Genomic DNA, 23420 nt, shown 5'->3' on the forward strand with positions numbered 1-23420 from the left:
ACATGAATATATCAGTGTCATTTTTCCCAACACAGGACTTGAAGGCCAGATTTGACAGCTAGTCCTGGAGCAGTAGTACCCAGAGACCTGTTTGGGAGACTGGGAAGGTCTGGGCCATCAAGTTCTTGCTGATAGTCCAGAGATCAGGTCAAGGACAGGGGCAATGAGAAGAGAGAAACAGAGACCCTGGGAAGGAGCTATCTTGGTCTTTACTGGCAAGAATTAACTTCAAAGTTGGGACAGAGGTTCTATAAGTTCAAGAAAGAGAGAAAGTTAACACTTAAAAACATAGGCTGGATTGGATAAAGTATTGTTGGAGCACTTTTAGAAGAGGCTGGAATTCGGAGTGACAGCTCCATTCTTATTTGCCATGTGAACTCTGGGTCAGCAAGTGAAAGAGCCAGACCTATCTGCCTGTTTCATCTATTAGATGGGAAGAAATGATAAACAACATAAATTAGTAAGCAGATGTGATAAGTAACTGAAGAACGGTTGTTTTCTATACTTAATAGATATGGCTAAACCAGCTGAAGGTTAACAACATAAATATTTTACTATCTAGGTATTTTTTATGTCCGATACTCTAGAAATATGTGCAAATTAAAGTGTGGTGGGGATGAAATATTACTAATCTGGTTCCTTGGATAAGGTTATAGATCCCTCTCCCTACTCTACCCTCCTCAGCTACAAGTTCAGGAACAGCACAATAAAGGACGGACAGAAGACTCTCATACCCAATTTCAAATTGGTTTCTCGTTTATTGCCGTCATTCTAAATCAAAGCACTCTACCTGTTCCCAAAGGAAGTGACAGATAAATAAAGCCCTTTAACTGGCAACTGGAAGAACTAGAAGTAGGCTTTTGTTCTTCGGTAGGCCCAGAAGACTATGACCAGAGTTGGGCTGGTTTTAGGTTGGTGCAGAAAGGAAGCAGCAGGCCTCACACTGGAGTCCTCCAGCACAGGGAGCTACTCTGCTCTGGATGCTGCCTACAGGCAGTCTTTTTCAGATAAAATACATCAGTCCCCTGGATTTAGGTGCCCCAGAATGTTCTCAAAAACGGTTCTTATACTTATTAAAGTAAAAATTACAGTGAAATACAGTACACAGATGTTAAAGGTACGATCTAACATGTTTTAACAAACATATACCTCATTAACATACCAATTAAGATATAGAATATTTTTAATAGCCTAGAAAGTATTTCAGGGTCTCTTCCAAACAGTCTTTACTACCTCCCACCCAAAGGGAATCCCTATTATTTCTATTCATAGGGTCACTATTGTCCGATCTTGAAATTCATATATGATCCATCTTTTTTATTTGGCTCAACATGTCTGAGATTCATCCATGTGGTTTGACATACCAATAGTTCATCCTTTTTTTATTGTCAAGTTATATTCCATTTTAAGGATATCCCCAATTTGTTTATCCATTTCATTTGCCTCCTGATGGACATTTGGGTTGTTTCCAGCTTTGGCTATTGTGAATAAAGAGGCTACGGATGTTGGTATACAGATTTTTAAAATACCTATGTTTCTATTTGTCTTAGATATCTAGAGATGAAATGGCTGGTTCACAGGGTAAGTGCATGGTTAACTTTTTAAGAAACGGAGTGCTGGGATTTTGATTGGACTTTTAGAATCCATTTGTCAATGTCTACAGAAAAGCCTGCTAGAATTTTGCCGAATATACAATTTCTTTAATTGATGGAGAGCTATCATATTTTCTTCTTGTGCCAATTTTGGTAATTTGATATTGGCATAAAATTGTTTATATTATTCCTGTTTGCCTTTTAAATGTATATAGATGTCATAATACCCATTATACATCTTAATATGTGACTTATTTTTCTTGATCAGTCTGTATAGAGATGTATCTATTAGATATTTTTAAAGAACCAGCATTCATTCTGTTGTCTCTATGGTATGCTTCACTGATTTCTGTTCTTACCTATTTGTCTACTTATATTGGGTTTAATTTGCTTTTCTTTTTTAAGCTTAAGGTAAAAGCTTGTGTCACTGATTTAAACTTTTCTTCTTTTCTAAGCATTTAAATATATAAATTTATTTCTAAGCTCTAACTAATGCATTTCAAAATTCTGATGTTTCAGCTTTTGTTTAGTTGAAAATATATTTTAATTTCTCCTGTGATTTTCTTCTTTGTCCCATGGGTTACTTAGAAATATGTTTAGCTTCCCAATATATGAGGCTTTTCTAGATATTTTACTATCTGGGGTGGTTAGAAAATATACTGTGTAATGTTTTAAGCCTTTGAAATCTGCTGAGACTATCAATAGCCTATCTTGGTGAATGTTCCATATGCAGTCGATAAGAATATGTAATAGTTGTTGGGTATAGTGTTCTGTGAATATCAACTCAAGTTTGAGCGTAATGTTGTTCAGAATGCATATTATTTTTTCTTTGAATATTCTAGTAATGTTTTAAGTCTCCAGCTATGCTTCTGGGTTTGTCAGTTTTAAGTTGTGTATCTTTTATAGATAGCATATAGTGGGTGTATTTTTAAAAAAATAATACTGTTTTTCAGAGTAGTTTTAACAGAAAAATGGAGCAGGAAGTAGAGTGTTCCCACATATCCTGTGTACACACACACACACGCAGCATCTCCCACTAGACACATCACAATCACCTGAAGTCCACATTATATTAGGGTTCATTCCTGGTGGTGTACAATCTATGGTTTTTGACAAATGTATGACAGAAATCCGTTATTAGTATCATATAGAATAGTTTCATTGCCTTAAAAGTTGTCTGTTCCACCTATTCATCTCAGCCTCTTCCATAACCCTTGGCAACCACTGGTCTTTTTACTGCCTCCAGAGTCTTGCCATTTCTAGAATATCATATAGTTGTAATCATACAGCATGTACCCCTTTCAGATTGGCTTACCTCAGTAATAAGCATTGGAGGTTCCTCCTTTTCTTTCCATGGCTGGATTATTATTATTATTTTTCTAAGATGGAGTCTTGCTCAGTCACCCAGGCTGGAGTAGAGTGGTGCAATCAATCTTAACTTACCATAACCTTCAATTCCAACTCCTGGGCCTGAGCGACCTTGGCTTCCTGAGTAGCTAAAACTGTAGGTGTGCACCACCATGCCTGGCTAATTTTTTTCATATTTAATTTTTTTGTAGAGATGGGGTCTTGCTATGTTGCCTAGGCTGGTCTTGAACTCCTGGGCTCAAGTGATACTCGCCTCAGCCTCCCAAAGTGCTGGGATTGTAGGCATGAGTGACTATGCCCAGCCTAACTCATTTATTTTTAATGCTGAATATATTCCATTGTTTAGATGTACCACAGTTTACCCATTCACCAAGAAGGACATCTTGCTTGCTTCTAAGTTTTCAAAGTTATGAATAAAGCTGCTACAGACATCCATGTGCAGATTTTTGCATGGATTTAAGCATTCAACTCATTGGGTTGAATACCAAGAAGCATAACTGTTGGATCGTATAGTAAGAATATGTTTAGTTTTGTAGGAAACTGCCAAACTGTCCTCCCAAGATAACCATACCATTTTGCATTCTCACCAACGATGAATGGGAGTTCTGTTGCTTTTGCCATTACCTCACTGTTTAAATTTACAATTCCTGAATGACATGATGCTGAACATTTTTCCATACATTTATGTGCCATCTATATGTAAGATGACTTCGGTGAGGTGTCTGTCCAGATCTTCTGCCCATTTTTCAATTAGCTTGTTCATATTTGTATTGCTGACTTTCAGAAGTTCTTTGTATACTTTAGATAACAATCTTATCAAATATAGATAACAATCTTTTATCAAATAAGCTTTTACAATATTTTCTCCCAGTCTGTGGCTTGTCTTCTCATTTTCTTGACCATGTCTTAAACAGAGCAGATTTTTAGTGAAGTCCACCTTACCAATTATTTCTTTAACATATCATGCCTTTGGCACTGAATCTAAAAGGTTGTCACCAAACCCAAGGTTATCTACATTGCTTCCTATGTTATCTTCTAGGAGTCCTATTTTATATTTAGGTCTATGATCCATTTCAAATTAATTTTGTGAAGGATTTAAGATCTGCGTCCAGCTTTTTTTTTTTTTTTTTTTTTGGCATATGGATGATTTGGTTGTTGCAGCACTCAGTGTTGAAAAGACTATATATGTGTGGTTTGGATTTTTAAACTAGTCTGATCATCTCTGCCTTTCAATTGTTATTTTTAGTCCATTTTTCTTTCAGGTAATTTTTCATACAGAAGGCTTTTTCATATGTTTGTTTTCTAATTGTCCCTCCCAACCCCCAATGTTCTTCCTTTCCTGTCTTCTTCTGGGTTAAATGTGTCTAATTCCTTTCCTCATAAGTCATACTTGCATTATCTCTTTAGTGGCTGCTGCTCTATTTTTAAAATCTTTTCCCTCCATTTTTCAGATTGGACACATCTATAGATTTATGTTCAAGTTCACTAATCCTATCTTTTCCAACATTCAGTAGTCCACACAATGAATTTTTCATTTCACGTCTTGTACATTTCAGTTATTGATTTTCCATTTTTATTTTACAATTTCCATTTCTCTGAAATTCTTTTTTTGTTCACTAGTTTTTTCCTTTATTTTATTGGGCATACTTAAATAGCTACTTTAAAGTTCTATTATTAATTTCTATTAAGAAATGCTGGGTCTTTTTTTTTTTTCTTGATTATGGGTCAGATTTTCCTGCTTCTTTGTGTGGCTAGTAATTTTTTAATTGAACGGTAGGCATTGTGATTAATAACTTGTAAGGCGTCTGGCTTATCTTTCTTTAAAAGGTATTGTTTTATTTCTTGTTAAAGGGGACTATTTCTGTTTGAACTTAGTCAAATGTGGTCCATAGGCTGGCTGCCTATTTTTGTAAATGAAGTTTTATTGGATATAGCCATGCCCATTTGTTTAATATTAATATATTATCTGGCTTCTTTTGTGCTATAATAGCAGAGCTGAGTAGTTGTGACATAGACCCTATGTGTCTTAGTCCATTCAGGATGGTATAACAAAATACCAGAGACTAGTATGGAGTATTTATAAGACTGAGTGTTTATCAATAACACAGATTTATTTCTCATGGTTCTGGAGGCTGGGAAGTCCAAGTTTAAGGCATGAGCATATATGGTATCTTGTGAAGGCCTGCTTTGTGGTTCACAGCTTTTCAATGTGGCCCCACATGTCAGTAGGGGCAAGGGAGCTCTCTGGGGTCTCTTTTATGAGAGCACTAATACTCTAATATCATCACCAAAGCCCCCACCTCCAAATACCACCACGTTGGGGATTAGGTTTCAATATATGAATTTGGAGAAGCCACAAACATCCTAGCTCACAAGCCTAAGTCATAGCCCTTTAAGAAAACACTTGCCAACCCTTGCATAGGGTATGCTACTGATTCCTAAGGTGTCACATTTCTTGAGTAGTAACTAAATACAGAAGTGTTCAATGAGATTGCTCCACTCAGGCTGCAATTCCAAGGATTCTAAGTACTGTATAACTTCTGGTGTCACTGTTCAACCCTTAAGTCCTAGAGGAAGTAATCGTTTGCTAAGACTTTGCAGAGCCTCATCCTGGACATGCACATCCCAGTACCTTTGACAAGTCTCATGCAGATTTCTGCCTCTCTTCCCAATCTTGAACTCTATCTTATAAATTTCAGCTGTTTTAGTACCCAAACCTCTGTTCCATCAGAGTTGCCACTCTCTGACTCTCCTGGGGCTCAACTCCCATGGTAATGCTGGAAAATACCCCCAGGTAGAATCCCACAATGACCATCTGGGGGAGTTAACATCTTGTGTTTTTCTTCTCTCAGGGATCACAATCCAGTGTTGCTTGTTGCTCTATGCCTGAAAATACATGGCAACATATATTTTGTCCAGTTTTAAAACTGGTTTTGGCAAATGCACAAATCTGGCACTAGTTACTTTGTTAGGGTAAGAAAAAGCTGTTTTTGCAAAACAAAAGGTCTTAAAAAACACAGAATATTCTGATGGTTCCACTGATGGTTCCACTCATAGCCTTTCATTTATCTGACACTCATTGAGTTCTCCAAGTAACTTTTTTCAGGTTAACCATGTCCAATTCCCTTAACCATCCTTCACAGTAAAAAATAGACACTACAAAAAATCCTAACATGGTGATGATGAACAACCAAGACAGTCCCCATCTTCAGTTTAGGCTAGTAAGCAAGACAGACACCACATATATCTGTTTCCTTTTTAAAATTAACATCTCTGAGTTTGCAGCATGAAGTAGGGCATACGGAACTAAAGGCAATTAAAAGCAGAAGACTGCCTTTCCTTTCTTACTCTCATATCACTCTCATTAGGGGTAGGAACAGATATAGTATTATGAGAAACTAGGTAGAATTTATAGAATAATATATGGTGGTAGACCTGGCAAACATCACCTCCTCTGGACATCTTTAATTACAAACTATTAAAAAAAAATGAATGAGATGCACGTAAGCTTTTGCCTTAAGATCAGTGGTTTCAGGCCAGGCACAGTGGCTCATGCCAGTAATCCAGGCACTTTGGGAGGCTAAGGTGGGCAGATCACTTGACCCCAGGAGTTCAAGACCAGCCTGGGCAAAATGGCAAAACCCTGTCTCTACAAAAAATTAGCTAGGCATGGTGGCTTGTGCCTGCAGACCAGCTACCCAGTAGGCTGAGGTGGGAGGATCACTTGAACCATGGCTACAGTGAGCCATGATTGCATCCTTTACTCCAGCCTAACAGAGTAAGACCCTGTCTTTAAAAAAAAAAAAAAAAGTGTTTTCAGAAACAAATTTTATGAATTTTTAGAGCTATGTTTTTAGTCCCAAAACTAAGATACAATCAGGGACCATTAATCTCATTTATAGAGATTTACCTGTGCTTCTTACAGGTTAGTCCTCTTTAAAATGAAGCTGTCTTGTATTGTTTTAGTTATCCTTAAGTCCCTTAAGAGAAGTTCATTCTGTGATAACACACACTTGGGAGGCTTAGAAGGCACGTCACAAACATTGTCATCTATTTACTGACCAAACATCAAACAAGGGTAGGAATGATACATTTAGTAGGAAAAACTTTTAACCTTAATCTGAGCTTTTGTACAATTTCACAGGGAACAGTCAGAAGGAAAAATAGGTGGCTTTGCTATATGTAATCTATACTGTTTAGAAGTGGCACTAGAGTAAAGCAAACATTGTTTACTACTCTTTCAGTTGTAAATACGTGACCAGGGGATAAAGCCAGACTCTTAACAGTAGTCGCAGGTCTGTAGGCTCATGAGGTTTCAGGAGGAACAAATTTTGATGTGCTTGTTTTGCTTGACAGCATAGATCAGGACTCAGCAAACATTTTCTGTAAAGGGTCAGACAGTAAATATTTTAAGCTTTGTGGGCCACACAGTCTGTCACAATTATTCACTTCTGCTGTCGTAGTATGAATGCAGCCATGGATACATGTAAACACGTGAGCATGGCTGTATAAAAATAGGTAGCTGGAATTTGGCCCAATGGTTTGCTAACCCTTGGTATAGATAAATCTAAGCTAGCAAAAATTGAATTTTTTCAGTTTAATAAAATTTGCAAGATCTTGAAAAAAATGTTTTCCTGTTTTGCAAGTTGCCATTTTTATTGAGTGATTATCTTTTTCTTCCACTGGTAAGATAAAGCTGTTTGTCTTTACCTCAGATTTCTTCCACGTGACCAAAGTGATGCCACTCAATCATATACTGTTTTGCATTCTGTAACTTCAAAATGAAACCTACCTTCTCTTGACAGGTAAACTACATGTGAAGAGTGGTGAAAGGGAACATTGAATACTGAAGTGGCCTGGAGAGGGAAAGCACTGGTTAACATCACATGGACAAATTTCATTGTTTTCTAAAGATGGCCTGGAAGTAGTCTGCCACTGCTTCCTCCACAAACAGCTCTTCATAACATGGGCTGCATGAAATCAAAGCAAACTTTCCCATTTCCTACCATATACGAAGGTGAGAAGAAGCATGAGAGTGAAGAACCCTTTATGCCAGAAGAGAGATGTCTACCTAAGATGACTTCTCCAGTTAATGTCAAAGAGGAAGTGAAGGAACCCCCAGGGACCAATATTGTGATCTTGGAATATGCACACCGCCTGTCTCAGGATATCTTGTGTGATGCCTTGCAGCAATGGGCATGCAATAATATCAAGTACCGTGACATTCCATACATTGAGAGTGAGGGGCCTTGAGGCTGTAGGATGACAACACTTTGACTGCGGAGGTGCTAGTTTGAATACATGCGACAAAAGCAAAAACTGGTGTGAAAAAGTACAAATACCTATCTGGATTTAAAAATGTGTCTACGATAATGTCACTAGTATAAGAACACCTAGGATGAAATGCATTTTAAGTACTTCTATGTTAACAGAAATTTCTCTCTGTTTACTCTTAGATTTTAGTCATCTGAAGGGCTGAACAGAGGTCCTGTGATACCCAATAATCAACTGAATGTCATAGCACTTCTTCCTAAGTAATGGCATCACCAAAGAAAATGCTAAGGAATAAAAACTGCCCCAAATTCCAATGGTTATTTTAAAGGTTGTCCTTTAAAATAACAATTTTTTTAAATTTATACCCAAAAAAGTCCAGATATGAAAAGGGCTCTTCTAAAATTTTTTGGCACAGGAATGGCACTCAAATCATAGTGATTAACAGTAAATCTTGTTTGTCAAGGATCTCTACTTCTTGACACAAATGAACCCTGTCTTTAATAAGATATTTATTTTTGTAGATGAGAAGTGTAACTACCACCTTGGACCTCAGGGCCCTAACTAATTACAGCTGTTATTGGACGACTCAGACTTTGCCGACTTTGTGCCTAAAGCCATCTTAAAGATAACAGTTTATAGAAGCCATGACATTAGTGTTTATTGCATTGAATTAAGAAGCCCTGTGATATAACTATACAAGAAAACAAGTATGGGTACCGTTTATAAAGAGCAATCCAGTGAATCTTAAAAATAACAGAAACTTAGTCTGCAAGGTAGAAAGTTTCAGTTTTAATTGTGTATTAAGCTTTACTATCTCAGAGGTACAGAGAGCTGGAATATGGGCATTTATTCCCAGTTTTTTCTTGACTAGTGAGGCGGTCGCCATTAAAATTACTGTGAGACCAGATAATGCGTGAAGATTTACAGTTGTATCGCAAAACGGAAAAGATAAAACTGTCCTTTGAGGAGAGTACTCGTTTTCTGGGTTTTTGTTATTTTTTAGTGGTAACACAAGCCTATAGGGCATTTATAGCCACCTATTATACTGTTTCCATAAGCCTAGCTACCTTTTAGGGAAGTATTTTTTCTTTTTCATTTTTACTGTCACAGCACATACACACCTTTTTGTTTTAAGGGATTAAGTACTGTTTGAAGATCAGTACTGTTTGAAGATCAGTAGTAACAGAAAATTTGGAAGGGGGAAGAAGAAATTAAGACATAACTTGTTGGAAAATTAAGACTTGACTTTCTAGAATTATCTTTTCATCAAGATTTGGTACACAATGAGTTTAAATGGAAAGGAAATTATTTAAGCCTGTGTGTGTTAGATCCACAATACACCACTGGTATTGAAAATATAAAGGTTAAAAAAAAGGCTTATTACCTCTTTAATGAGATAAATATGTATTTGTCTTGTAAGCACGCAGAAACTCTACCTCTAATTTTAACACTAATACTTTGAAACCCACAATCAAACAGAGTGAATTCTCCAAGTTACATGAGCAAGGAAAACATTATTTGAAATATGTCATATTTCAGTTGCCTTTGGACACGTCATCATTCAACTCTAATTTTACCAAGTCCTGGGATTTGTACTGTCCCATTGTACTTGCAATCTACAATTTATATAATTAATAGAAAAACAACCAAACCCATTCATACAAGGATCTGAAGTTATAAGGTTAAGGGCAGAAAGTTTCCCGTAAGTATAAAACATTTCCAGGTCATGAAGAGTAGTTCAGGTTGAGTGACAAAAGCATAGATGTGGTTGTTTTTCATTCATTTTGCATCTCACACCAAGACATTTTTTTGCTGCAAGGTCATTTGCTGCTTAAAATGTACAGTTAGGTATATAAAATAAGTACAATGGTGAAAACACAAAGCCACATAAAGCAGCATGTCCCACTAAATTTTTCAGTGTACATAGGGACAGAGACAAGTGAGTTTTGGTTGTATCTAAATATTTTAATTTCAGGTTCCTTCTGTGCCCTGGGCCACTATTTCCCAGGGGTGTAACAGGGGGATGCCTGCCAGATCCATATTAGCCAGAAGTCTGATCTCTGTTGCTGCCCTTCCTCAGCAACTATGGCAGTATAGTTTTATCACCAAGCACCATTCCCTTGTCCCTGAATCACATTTTAATAGAGTACGATATCTTGTGTACAATATTTCTGAAAAACTTATGTCTGAAATATATGCTGTATTGTATGTCAATCCATGACATATATGAACTACAAGGCTTGAATAATCAGTGAGCTAGTGGATAAATCAAGACAGGAGCAGATTGGAGAAAGATGAATAAGCAAATGCATTAAAAAGATGAATAAATGAATAAGAGATGAATAAACAAATTTACATTACATGTGACAGTTATCACGATATAGGTTGGCATTCAAGATGGATGAGAATATCACTAATAGGATATTAGCCTTCTTTCATATCTTTATATTGAAATATGGGTTTTACTTCAATTTGAAGGTCTTTCATGAACAATAAAAGAGAGTAGAACGACAGTCTGAGAAGGCAGGAGACATATAAAACAGATGACTGAAAGAATCTGAAAGACTGACTAGCTCCTGGAAAGGGAAACATTTGGAACATCCAATGTAAGGGCAAATGGGCTTCTACCAGCACAACAAAGAACCTCCAGGTGGCAACTGTGGAAGCAGGTTATCAGAGAAATGTGCAAATTCCTTATTTACAACAACTCAACCCCACAAATATGCTTCACTGCTGCCTTCCCCAGTTGTCTCTTATGTACTTTTGTTACCTTTCAGTTACATGCCTTTGATCCTAAAATTCTCTACTTTTGTTGCCTTATCAGTTTGCAATCTGCCTGTGGTTATTAGCATTTAAAGCACAATTTTCAAGGGGACAAAAATGATGATCACCTTAGTCCCAAAGAAATAATTTCTGCCAAACTGCCTTATTAGTATTAAAAACAGACACACTGAATGAAGTAGCATGATACGCATATATTCTACTCAATATCATTGGCCTTTTATTAAATGGGGAAACTATACTTTTGTATTACATAGTTTTAGAAATGAAAAGTTAGAGACTCTTTATAAGTAATGTCAAGGAACAGTAATTTAAAAACAAAGTTCTAACAAATACATTGTTTGCTTAATCACAATGCCCTCATCTTGTATTTGAATGACTAAATAGGACATGTCTTCCTTGGAGCTATGGGCATTAGTTCAGAAGCACTACCTGCATCTTAATTTTCAAAACTCAAGTTTTATTAGCAAATCCTCTTCTCTGTAAGACTTAGCTAGCTATGAAGTGGTATATTTTTTCCAAATATTTTTCTGAAAACATTTGTTGTAACTGCACAATAAAAGTCCAGTTGCAATTAAGTAGTGTGAGTTCTTATTTAACTGAAGCAAATGCTTTCTGACAGTGTACTTTGAATTTTTTAACAATATAAAAGACATTTTCTGCATTGTTAATAAATACAGAGAACAAAAACCCATTTATACAAATAATTTCTTGGATCGTTCAGGTCCAATTTAGGATCTTTAAGAGTATAAACGTAAATGTATCCAATATCATGGCATCTTTATTCCAGATCTGTTACTGAATTATTCGAAAGAAAAATGCTTCACGTAAAACAGAGTAAGAACTGAGAAAACATAAAGTAGTACCTTCTGGGCTGACACTTCCTCATCTATGAGAAGGGTGCAGGACATGATCTTTAATGTCTTTTTCAGAGTATGGGATGAAGGAGAAACTATAACAAGTTACAAAAAATTTATTTTGTTTATAATTTGTTTATAAACAAAAATTACAAACAAAAAATTATAAATTTTATTTATAAACTTACCTTTAAAATTATTTAAACAAAAATTACAAACAAAAAACAATCATAAATTTTATTTTGTTAATTTATAAACTTACCTTTAGTTTAAAAATTATTCTTGCCTAGAACTTTAAGGTTCTGAGTCTGGAATACCTTTTAGTTCTTTCATACCTTAAAAAGTACTTATTAACAATATTAATTATTGAATATATCTTTTGAACAAAAGTCTTCTTGCTTTCAATTTTTTTTTTTCTCCTGACTTGAACCTTGTTTGTAAGGATAATTATCACACAAAAGTCTTACGTAAATTATAAAAAAACAGAGTGTCTCTAAGAGATTGGAGTTTCCTAATTTCTCATTATACTAGATTAACAAATATCACAAATAACAAGAAAATAATGCTTTCAGTTTCACCATGGGATGGTATTCTGATTATTTTAGGGAAGACCAAGTCTGAGTTAATACTGAAGAGGGACGTTAATAAAAATCTTTTCTCTTTGGTTTCTAATATTTATAAAAGGAGCTCTAATGTTTATAAAAGGAGCTCTTCTGCTACAGTAACTCAGTTACTTTAAAACACTCATATATGGAGAAAATTCTATGAGGCATTAACACAGTATCCAAAACAATTTTCAGGGTCTTTATTTTTTATATTTTATACTTGATTTCATCAACATACAAGCCACTACCAAAAGCCAAACAAAGATCCCATTTCAATTAGATATACTACTCTAGAGAATCTCTAAAGACCTTCACATTTTTCCATCTTCTAAAACAGGGATTGACAAACTTTTTCTGACAAAAACCAGACAGTAAATAATTAGGCTTTGTAGGCTTTACCTTCTCTATTGCAACTACTCATTTCAAAGCAGTCACAGATAATGTATAAACAGATGAGTATAGCTAGTTCCAATAAAGCTTTATTTGTGAACTCTGACATTTCATATACTTTTCATGTTATGAAATATGAGTCTTTGATTTCTTTTCCCAACCATTTAAAAACGCAGAAACCATTCTTAGCTTGCAGGGTATATAAAAACAGGCAGCAGGCTGGATTTGGGCCACATGCTGTAGATTGCCAACCCATGCTACGAAATATACCTTAAAAGCCTGTCACCTCAAAATTTCAAATCATTGCTTCCCAAAGACTTAAAGTGATTATTCAAATCTTCATCAGTAACTTCTTTTAGATCAGCTGGTTTCCATTTTGGACTCTGGTCTTTATCAATTAAAACTGTCAAGAGAAGATACAAATGTTAGTACTATTTTTTTTTCTAATATTACCAGATTTTACTTACTGAATTGACAGAAATTCTTATACTAGGCACATTTTTCTATAATACTTTTTTCCTGCAAAGTTCTTATATGTTTTCTATTTATCTTTTAAATTAAACCTCCAGGGATGGACAGCAATATACTTTTGATGAGTGGGTGGATATTTTCTAACTTCCTAAGCCTCATGTCTTAGCTTTAATAAAGCCTACTGAATTAATCCAGTGGTTTAAACAACAGAATTCTTTTTTTCTTCTTGAAATAAAATTGCAAATGAAACCTCCACATACAAAACAGCTAAAACCAGTGGTTTAAAGTAAAGGCAGGGGAGGGCAGAGGGACCAGGTGTGCCTTCTAACCTCCTCCACACTGAATTTTGGGACGAAATTAATTGCTTAAGGTAGAGAAAAGAGGACTTCATACATAATTAAATGTGGATACTGTTGTTCTGCTGAATCCTCCAGTTCAGACAGCTCTGGATTTAAAAAAATCAGGTTATCATGAAACCTTCTAGTTCTTCTATTTCAGTGTAGTCATCACTCATTATAGCCACATAGTATCCCCACGGGATTATGAGGCAATCTGTAACTTCTTAAAAAAAGGGGGGAGGAATGTCCAGTATACTGTAGTTATACAAACGTTATCATTTGGGAGACTGGGAGGAAGGTATGCAAGATCTCTATATAATTTCTTACAACCACATGAATCTACAATGATCTCAAATTTTTTAAGTTATGGTTGTGGTAGCAAATTTCAACCATGCTTTAAAGGCACATAATTCTCGTGAAGAATGGAAATACTTAAATGTGCAAACTATAGTGAATTAGAAAAACCTAATTTAGCATTTAAAAGCTAAAATAGTTAAAGAAGCAGTATGGGAACCAAGGAAGAAGGTAGGTAGAGGGAAGCTTTTACACACAATTAAATGCAGATACTGGAGGTTTTGTTTTTAAGATTTAACTACCTACTATGAGATTCTGGTATCAGATCAGTGGGATATTAAACACTGATGTTCTGACCCCTACTATTTGAAAGTTTTATATTCCATGGACAGTGTAAACGAAGAACAACCCTGGCACATTCTTTCCACAAGAATCCTTTTCACTGTTAAGTCTTCTGGTCAATACTACCTGTCTCCTTGAGATCCCACTGAAGGATCAGAGGAAAGAGACTATTAATCAAATTTGTTATTTTATTTCAAGCTAACAATTTTTTTACCAGAATAGATATAACATAAGTTTGTGCCATGTAGGCAGCTCAGGTTTTGCAAGTCTCCTGAGATAGCCACTACATGGAGTTTGAGTGGGTATCCAGCTACAGTAAGACAGTCTTTTTTTTTTTTCCTTCTATAACCAGAAAGTAATTTGTTCTAGATGTTAACAATAAGAATTTTTAACAACTGTTAAATTTGCTAACTTACTTTAACTTGCTAATGTGTTTTTATTATTAGCAAACTGCAGCAAACATTTGCCTATGTAAGAACACTACAATTTTCACTCTCAAGAACAGACACTGCTTTCTGAAAGAGGCGGCAATATACTTGCTCTTCATTAAAAAACAGCACAGGCCAGGCCCGGTGGCTCACGCCTGTAATCCCAGCACTTTGGGAGGCTGAGGCGGGCAGATCACGAGGTCAGGAGATCGAGACCATCCTGGCTAACATGGTGAAACCCCGTCTCTACTAAAAATACAAAAAAAATTAGCCGGGCCTGGTGGTGGGCACCTGTAGTCCCAGCTACTTGGGCGGCTGAGGCAGGAGAATGGTGTGAACCCAGGAGGCGGAGCTTGCAGTGAGCTGAGATTTTGCCACTGCACTCCAGCCTAGGTGACAGAGCAAGACTCCATCTCAAAAAACAAAACAAAAAAAAGTAGCATAATAAGCACTTCCTTTATGAATCAGAACTTTGATGCTGATTGGTTTCAACATTTTTTCCTCAAAATAACAGTGTTTATCTAAAAACATATCTTTCTTTTAAAGAAGGGCTATTACAACATATAATGAATACTTGAACGATATAACCCTGTATGCTTATAGGTCCTCTAAAATCAAGAGGTCTAGGCTGTAATCCACATGCAGCAAGAATGTGCAGAGAATTCGTGAGGAAAATGCCTATGTTACTTAGTTTCTACAAGACACATTGCCATCTCCTCTGTCTACAAGACACTCCATGTGCTGAATCCTAAAAAGATTTCAATCAAGTCCTTATTTCTGATATTGTATCATGTCAGAAATGAAAATAACTCCATGAAGAGTGATTGTCTATCAAAGCTTAAGAGTTCAGAGAACATAACACAACCTTTTATTAAGATAAAAAAGTATATCCAGGCTGGGCACCGTGGCTCATGCCTATAATCACAGCACTTTGGGAGGCCGAGGCAGGCGGATCACATGAGATCAGGAGTTCGAGACCAGCCTGGCCAGTATGGTGAAACCCCGTTTCTACTAAAAATACAAAAATCAGTCAGGCATGGTGGCACGGGCTGGTAGTCCCAGCTACTCAGGAGGCTGAGGAATGAGAGAATCACTTGAACCTGGGAGGTGGAGTTTGTAGTAAGCTGAAACTGCACCACTGTACTCCAGCCTGAGTGACAGTGCAAGACCCTGTCTCAAAAAAAAAATTTATCCAGAGTCTGCACTACTATAGTAAAATAATAAAAACAGGAACATTAGATATGCAAAATACATGGAGAAGGAACAACTCATTTTATACAACATAAATAACAGCTTTTTATAGGGCTAAGAGTTACACATAAAAAGGAATTATTGCAAGTTTGCTAGAAAAAAGTCAAGCACTTCACTTGCTTTTTCTAAATCTGCTGACACTGGAGATAATAAGCAAAATGGAAAGTATTAATAAGACAATCTGTAGATGTTACTAATGATGTCATACAGTCTTTTCCCCCAGCAATGTTTAACTGCTGAGGTACGGGCAGGTGGAAAGTAGGGTTAGACCACTGGTCAGTTTTGCCAGACCAGCACAAAAGAGGGAGAAAGGGTAGGGGATTTGAGGGCTTTCTGTAAGGGAATAAATGCATGTCTCAAAGGACACAGCAGCAGGATGGCAGCAGGATGAGTTTACAAGCTCAATGCTGCACTTATCAGAGGTAGTCCATGATTGTAGGGGCAGGATTACCTTATATATAAATTAGGGAACAGTGGCCAAGTTATGTGAATTTTTAAAACAATTATCAAAGACTGATCCTCCTTTTCATATCCCAGATGGTAACACATTTTTTAAAAACATACACAATTTTTCAACCTTCATAAAAGTTTAACTTTCACTACTAAAACAACTATGGGTTGAATATTCTTTATCTGAAATGCTTGGAATCAGAAGTGTTTCAGGTTTTTTTTTTTTTTTTTTCCAGATTTTGGAATATTTGCATTATACTTACAGTCCAATGAACATTTCCTTTGAGTGTCATATTGGTGCTCAAAAAGTTTCAGATTTTGGTACATTTTGGATTTCACGATTTGGGATGCACAATCTGTATCTTCTTTAATTAACAGCATATGCTCACAAATCCCATTTCTCCAAAATGGTAAGTTCCCATTTGCCACTTACCAGCTCTAACGCCTTCATGAAAGTCATGACCTCTCTGAAAGAAAATTGAGATTAAATGGGGATAATTTCTGGGTGTCCTTATTCTGGGTTTTCTTGTCTCTCCTCTATTCACTTCAGCCTTCCACTTCCATGGCCACAACCTGAATCATGACATTCAGAGACTGAACCACCTCTGACAGCCCACTCTCTGATCAACACCTCCTAATCTTATTTGCTCAGGTATCTCCACTGCTACACATCCTTGATCTTACTGAAGTCCACTGATCCTATGACTTTTTCCCCATCTGTGCTGGCTTCACTTTGCTCTTCATCCAGCCCAGTTTCACCAGTCCTTTAATATGGTCACTTACCTGTCAAAATGCCATCATCTCCCTCAAACCTTTTTCTCTTTTTTACAATCCTAGCAAAATCCTGGCAACAACTAAACCCTACCATGTGCCCCTGCCTGCACTTCAGCAGCTAAGTCTTGCTGCAGAAAATCATACAACTGTGACTGGTTCATTTAAAATTCATGATCAAAAATCTCAAACAGGCACAGAAAACTGCCAAACAATCAAAGATCTCTTCCCAACTCCCCAAGATAATGATTTAAAGTGTTTTCTACCTTCTCAATCTCTACCCCTAGAGCACACTCTTACTATAGTCTCAGTCAATTACTTAACCTCTGACTTCTTTAAAAATACAAGAAGCCCTTAGATATGAAGTCTTGTCTTCCCACCACTAAAACGCCTGTAGGCAACTGCGGCCATCTGCACCTGCCTTCCCTTTCAATGCCGTGGAGGAAAGGACCATCCCTTTTTCAAAGACCAGTCCTCCCTTGCATTCCAATTCACATCTCCTCTTGCCTTCTCAAGGACGGACTTTGCTTAATGTGGTCATTCACTTTTCTTTTCCTAGAATCATCAATGTAGGCAATATAACTGAGTGGCTAAATGCACGCAGTTCAAATGTCTAGGTTCACATCCTGATAGCTACATATTAACTATGTGACCTTGGACTAGTAATTTCTCCAACCCCAGTTTCTTTACATGAAAAGGTAATTTATACATCCATCGTAGGATTATTTTAATCCACATCCAAGCACAGTGGTTGACACTAAGAGTTCAGTAAATATTAACTACCATTAGTATCATCAACATAATCTTTTTTCTCTATTGGATCATTCCCAATCATTTTTAAACATGTTCTAGTACCTTCCATCTTACAAAATAAAAAAGGAACTTCACTTGACTCCACAGTCCCAGCTTCTTTCCTATTTCACTTTCAAGAGTATTCATCTACACATATTCTCTCCACTTCTTCACATTCCATTTTCCCTCTTCAACTTACTACTCTTTAACTTCTGCCCCCACTCCTCTAAAATGGCTTGCCAAAACCACCCATGATGTCGGCATCACCAAGATCAAATGACACTTCAAACCTCATCTACACTTCAACAGTGTTCAACACTGTCCATTATACCCTCCTCCCCGAAACATTCCTCTCTTCCTTTTGTGACGCCACACTCTCTGGTCCTCCTACCTCTCCATCCTTTTTTTCCTTCCTACTGCTCTTTCTCTACCACACATCAAAATGTTGGAGTTCCTTAGGGCTCAGGTCTGGACTCTCATTTTCTTTCTATATGATTTTATCTATTCAGTGCTCAACATGGCAGCCTGAGTGATCAGTTCTTTAAAGTGTAAGATCATGGCATTCCTCTCCTCATAATCATCTAGTGGCTTCCCATTTTACTCAGCCAAAGTCCTTATAGAGACCTTCAAGGCTCTGCATGCTCTGCACAGCCTTTCTCTACTCTGGCCTCATCTCTCACTCACCACAACCTCTGCCCCCCACCCCCTTCCACACAGCCTTTTGTGGTCCCTGGCATAGGCAGTCATGCTTCTGCCTCAGAGCTTTGTTCTTGCAGTTCCCTCTGCCTGGGATGCTCTTCCTCTAGGTAATTGCATGGCTTACTTCCTCACTTCTTCCAGGAATTCACTCAAAGAACATCTCAGTGAGGCCTCCTCTGATCATCCCATCTACAATTCATCCCCGTTACCCTATATCACATATCCTGCTTCCTTTTTCTCCTTAATAGTTAACAATCATATAATATATATTTTATGTATTAATCTTGTTTACAGTCTATTTCCCCATTATAAAGTAAGTTCCACGAGGGCAGGGATTTTGTCTGTTATCCTACTCCCTACTCCCCAAGATAATGATTTAAACTGTTTTCTGCCTTTTCAACCTCTACCTCTGGAGCACACCTATGTACCTGGAACCTATGTACCTGGGTATCTCTAACAGTATCTACCACATACTAAGCACTCTTGTTTAGTAAATAATGAATCCCCAAGGTTTTCTTAATTGTTGTTGGTGTCTTTCAGATTTAAATCTCCAACGCATTCCTCTAATCTCTAACTCCTAAATGCATTCCTTCCCTCACATCCAGCAAGTCCTATCAATTCTATCTCCTACATGTGTCTCAAATCCATTTACTTCTCTCCAATGCCACCACGTTTGTCTAAGCACTACTATTTCACACCTGGATCACTGCAGGACATCTATTATCTGGTCTCTAAACTGTTCCTGAACCCTTCCAACCCTATCTCCACATAGCAGCAATAATTTCCTTCTTAAAGCAAATTGAACCGAATCAAATGAAAAATCAAATCACCTCCTGCTTAAGCCTAAGAGGCTTCTCAACATACTCCTTTCTCATCCTTTAGGTCACAAATGAAGTGACATCACAAAGATGTCTTCCCTAACCTACTTACCTAAAGGAAGTTTCCCATTGCCCCCCAACTCCCTCCTGTCCCTGCATCAATCTACCACCAACCCTGTATGTTTTCCTTTAAAGTACTTATCACAATTTATAATTATTTTACTTAGTTTACTTGTTCTTTATAGTCTCAGTAGACTAAACTCCATGAAAATAAAGGACTTGTCTTCTGATTCAACAACATAAGGCTAACACTAAGCATAGTGCCTGGCACATAGCTAACATGTTTGCTGAGAGAATGAAGGCAAGAATCAATCAATCTAGAAAGTGCAGTGAAAGTGTAATGAAAAACATGGAATTTGTGAGGTATACAGGACAGTGGTCAAGACTGCAGGCACTGGAGTAAGACTATCTGGTTTCATATGCCATATGTCTATCACTTAATAGCAGCAAAACCTTAGGCCGGTCACACCACTATGACCGCTATATCACAATTTCTTCATCTGTAAAATGGAATCAATAACAGTACCTATCCTTCTAGAGATACTGTAAGATTTAATGGAGTAAATGCATATAAAGTGCCTAGCATAGTACCTGCACGTAATAAACAATAGACATCAGCTGCCATTTACATCCCACAAGGAGTGACTTTAAGACATGGCTAATAGAGTTATTTCTAACTAGATGAACTACACTGAACATCTTAATAACAAAGTCATTAGGAATGTCTGCTTTCCAGCTATTAAGCCAAATATTCCCTTTAGTCCATATGTTAGTCTAAATAATAAGATGCTTCTTAGGGGCCCTCTGAAAATAAAGGATGACTCTGCCTTTAAAGAGTTTGTCATCTGGAAGAAGAAACAAATATAAATATGAAATGTTTCATGAAATCAATATTCCATGTGATTATTGTCCACTTTATGTTTACAATGGTACTTTAATAATGCTAATTATTTTAAACATGTAACAGACTAATAACTTCCATTTGTGCATTTACTTTATATATATCTGCTTACAAATAAGCCTCTTCATTTTACCCATGAGGGAATTCACATTTACAGAGTTTACACGCCTTGCCCAAGGTCACAGAGACCATCGCTGAAAGACATTAATTTCTATTTTGAATTCCTCTAAGATGAAGTTAGAGAGCTTCTTATACTGACATGCAAATGTAATTGCTATTTTATAAAGGCTTAGTAACAATCTGGATAGCAATACTTCCACACATCTAAAACTAACTGGCCCGTTGTGTTTTTGTAGAGTAAATTTACAGGTGGTTTTAATTTTCTTGTTTGCAATTGTGTATTTTACAAGTTCTACAATAAATGTATGTTACTTTCAGAACTAAAAAATGACAATTACTTTTTTTTTTAAAATTCTTACCATACAAGCTTGACTTAGCCGATACTCCATAGTTAGTACTTCTTGCAAGGTCTTTGAAGACCCCTCCATGAGTTGCCTTAGTGTGATCTTCAAAGATGTTGGAGACATTTTATTAATTACCTTTTGGGGGAAAAAAATGTACTACTGTTAGTCCAATAGTTCCTTTATTGTCTATAATAAATGAGCAGAGTATCTATGTAAACAATATTAAAATATGCCAAAATCTCATAAAAGATTATACCCTAGCTTAATCCTGCCAAAGCACCAAACAGAAGTTTTCTAATCTGCTACAAAAACAAAACATCATTCCACAAGTGAAAAAAATTCTGTACCTGTGACTAAAGTAGTAAAATAAATCCATATTTGTAGTCTGCCTAGCATAAATTATGCCAACTAGTTAAGCAAACAGCAATTATACTTAAATAAAATCAATACACACCTTACAAACCAATCATATTCATGGAGTGAAGGAAATAACGCATACAGTGGTCCACTTCCAAGACAAAATGCCTTGAATTGGCATAGGTCAGCCAACTACAGAAGAAACAGGATATACTAGGCCCCTGCTTGGACAGCCAAAGGCTGCTTGTCAGCCTCCCCCTTCATCCCCTTTCCCCCCACTTAGCTGCCCTCACCCGAACCAAAGTTTAGTCTAGATAAAAGCTTACTAGTCTGCAAAATAGCTCACTTTGTTTGTTCTTACTATCCTGCCCAGCTACTTAGGTCATAAGTCAAATACTTGACGAGCCCCTGAGCTAACTAGGATTGCAGTGCATTGTGGGCTGCAACAAAATGCAGCAAGACAACCCAAAAAAAACACCTAAAGCCGCTGCCTAACACTCAACAGGTGACGTCTGGGACGACTGTGACCCTGTAGCATTCAGCCTATAAGGAACCAGGGGAGGGACCTGTGCACTAGGGGGTAAGTTGCTTGTTAAAACTGTGCGCGGTGTGCCTGCACGCCAGACACCCGATCTTGCAAGACCGTCATTAGAAGTCTCGCTTTCGCTATTGTCTGGGTCTCTGAGTCCATTCTGTGGGTTTGGACGGTTGAATTGTTTCTCATAACCTGGTGGCCCATACGGCTATCTCTGTGCCTGTATGGAGTTAAGACTCCAGCCGAGAAGGGAGACGCACCCCACTTGATTTATGTGGCCTGCTCTGGATGTCTTGGCTCCCCACAGAAGCCATAGACAAACCCGAGACTTATTCAGGAGGCAGCGGAGGTGACACAGGGAGAAGAGCAGGCACCATGGCAACCAGCCAACCTTGTGCATGATTCAAGGTAGGAAAGTTGGACCATGAGCCCTGCCTTGGTGGTGGGGCATTTTTGGAGAACCCGGGGTGTGCAAGAAACCTCCAGTAAGTGGGGCTGAGTACACAGGGAAAATCTCAGACACAGAGACTAACTGAAAATGTGAAACAGGAATTTTAGGCCTAGAGAACAAAGGAAAGAGGGAACTAAAAAGACCCCCTCTGACATTCTCCCAGATAGTCCGTTGGGGAGAATGTTGCAGGTTTGAATGGATAATCCTCAAACCAGGAACAAGGAAAAGCAAAAAATGATAGAGTATTGCTGTTTTATCTGGCCCAAAAAGCCCATGTCAGCCTTCGGTCTTTTGGCCTAAGTTTGGCTCAGATGAGGATTGGGTGTGCCAAGCTTTAATTCTCTACGTGAATGATAAAACCCATCCACACAAGAGGATGTGGGTTATGTTCTTTGTTGGATTAGTGAATGAACCCCCTGTTCCCCCTTAAAGAGGAAGAGCACAGTAAAGAGCCCTCACCCAATGAAAAGCCCTAGGACCCCCCAACATGCTTGCCCCTCCCCCAAACATCTCACAAGGTAGAGGACAGAGAGATCAGGGGGCAACAGGAAAATTGGAGAAAGAGAAATCTGGGGGTCATAAAGGAGCTAAACCCAATGCTCCTTAAATCCTTATCCGAACTTGAGGAAAGAATTAGAACAATGTAAGAAGGACATTGAGAATTTCCCTATTTCTTCTGAACAGTAGACGTCTAATATATACTCTCTTAGAAAAGTCCCTATGGGACAGGGAGGAGTTGGGTTTGTGAATGCGCCTCTAACAAGTACTGAGGTTAGGAATTTTAAAAAGGAAATGAGGCCATTCTTGGAAGATCCCCTCGGTTTAGCAAAGCAGCTAGATCAATTTTTAGAACCCAATTTTTATACTTGGGCTGAGATGACATCAATCAGGAATATCCTGTTTACTAGGGAAGAGAGGGGATTAATTATAAGGGCAGCCATAACCATTTGGGAAAGACAGCATCCTCCCGGGTAAGAAGTCCTGCTAACTGAGCAGAAATTCCCAAATGCAAATCCTGGATGGGATAACAATAAAGAGATCGGGCCCACATGCAGGACCTAAGGGAACTAATAATTACAGGGATTAAAAAATCCACTCCTCTGTCATAAAACGTCTCAAAAGCATTTGAGA

The 23420-nt window shown here is 37.5% G+C and overlaps 2 protein-coding genes across 10 annotated transcripts in view; one reads left to right on the forward strand and one right to left on the reverse strand.

Moving 5' to 3' along the window:
* The window catches only part of C11H2orf88 (chromosome 11 C2orf88 homolog), a 122615-nt gene extending 113411 nt beyond the window's left edge, over window positions 1-9204 (forward strand). For 5 of the 6 annotated variants that reach the window (XM_071073077.1, XM_011718309.2, XM_011718307.2 and 2 more), the window contains one exon: window positions 7766-9204. In XM_071073077.1, the coding sequence (XP_070929178.1) occupies window positions 7926-8213 (288 nt within the window). In that variant the 5' untranslated portion in view covers window positions 7766-7925 and the 3' untranslated portion in view covers window positions 8214-9204. Of the gene's footprint in view, window positions 1-1550; window positions 1582-7765 lie in introns of all 6 variants that reach the window. The other variant, XM_011718308.2, reaches the window with a different exon arrangement.
* Window positions 9205-12938: 3734 nt separating this feature from the next.
* LOC105468213 (3-hydroxyisobutyryl-CoA hydrolase) overlaps window positions 12939-23420 on the reverse strand; it is a 117732-nt gene continuing 107250 nt past the window's right edge. For all 4 annotated transcript variants that reach the window (XM_011718284.2, XM_011718283.3, XM_011718281.3 and 1 more), the window contains 3 exons: window positions 20962-21081; window positions 16875-16908; window positions 12939-13270 (listed from right to left, as the gene is read on the reverse strand). In XM_011718284.2, the coding sequence (XP_011716586.1) occupies window positions 13155-13270; window positions 16875-16908; window positions 20962-21081 (270 nt within the window). In that variant the 3' untranslated portion in view covers window positions 12939-13154. The remainder of the gene's footprint in view (window positions 13271-16874; window positions 16909-20961; window positions 21082-23420) is intronic.

This window comes from Macaca nemestrina, chromosome 11 (assembly GCF_043159975.1).
Source record: "Macaca nemestrina isolate mMacNem1 chromosome 11, mMacNem.hap1, whole genome shotgun sequence".
In the NCBI taxonomy this organism is placed as follows: Eukaryota; Metazoa; Chordata; class Mammalia; order Primates; family Cercopithecidae; genus Macaca; species Macaca nemestrina.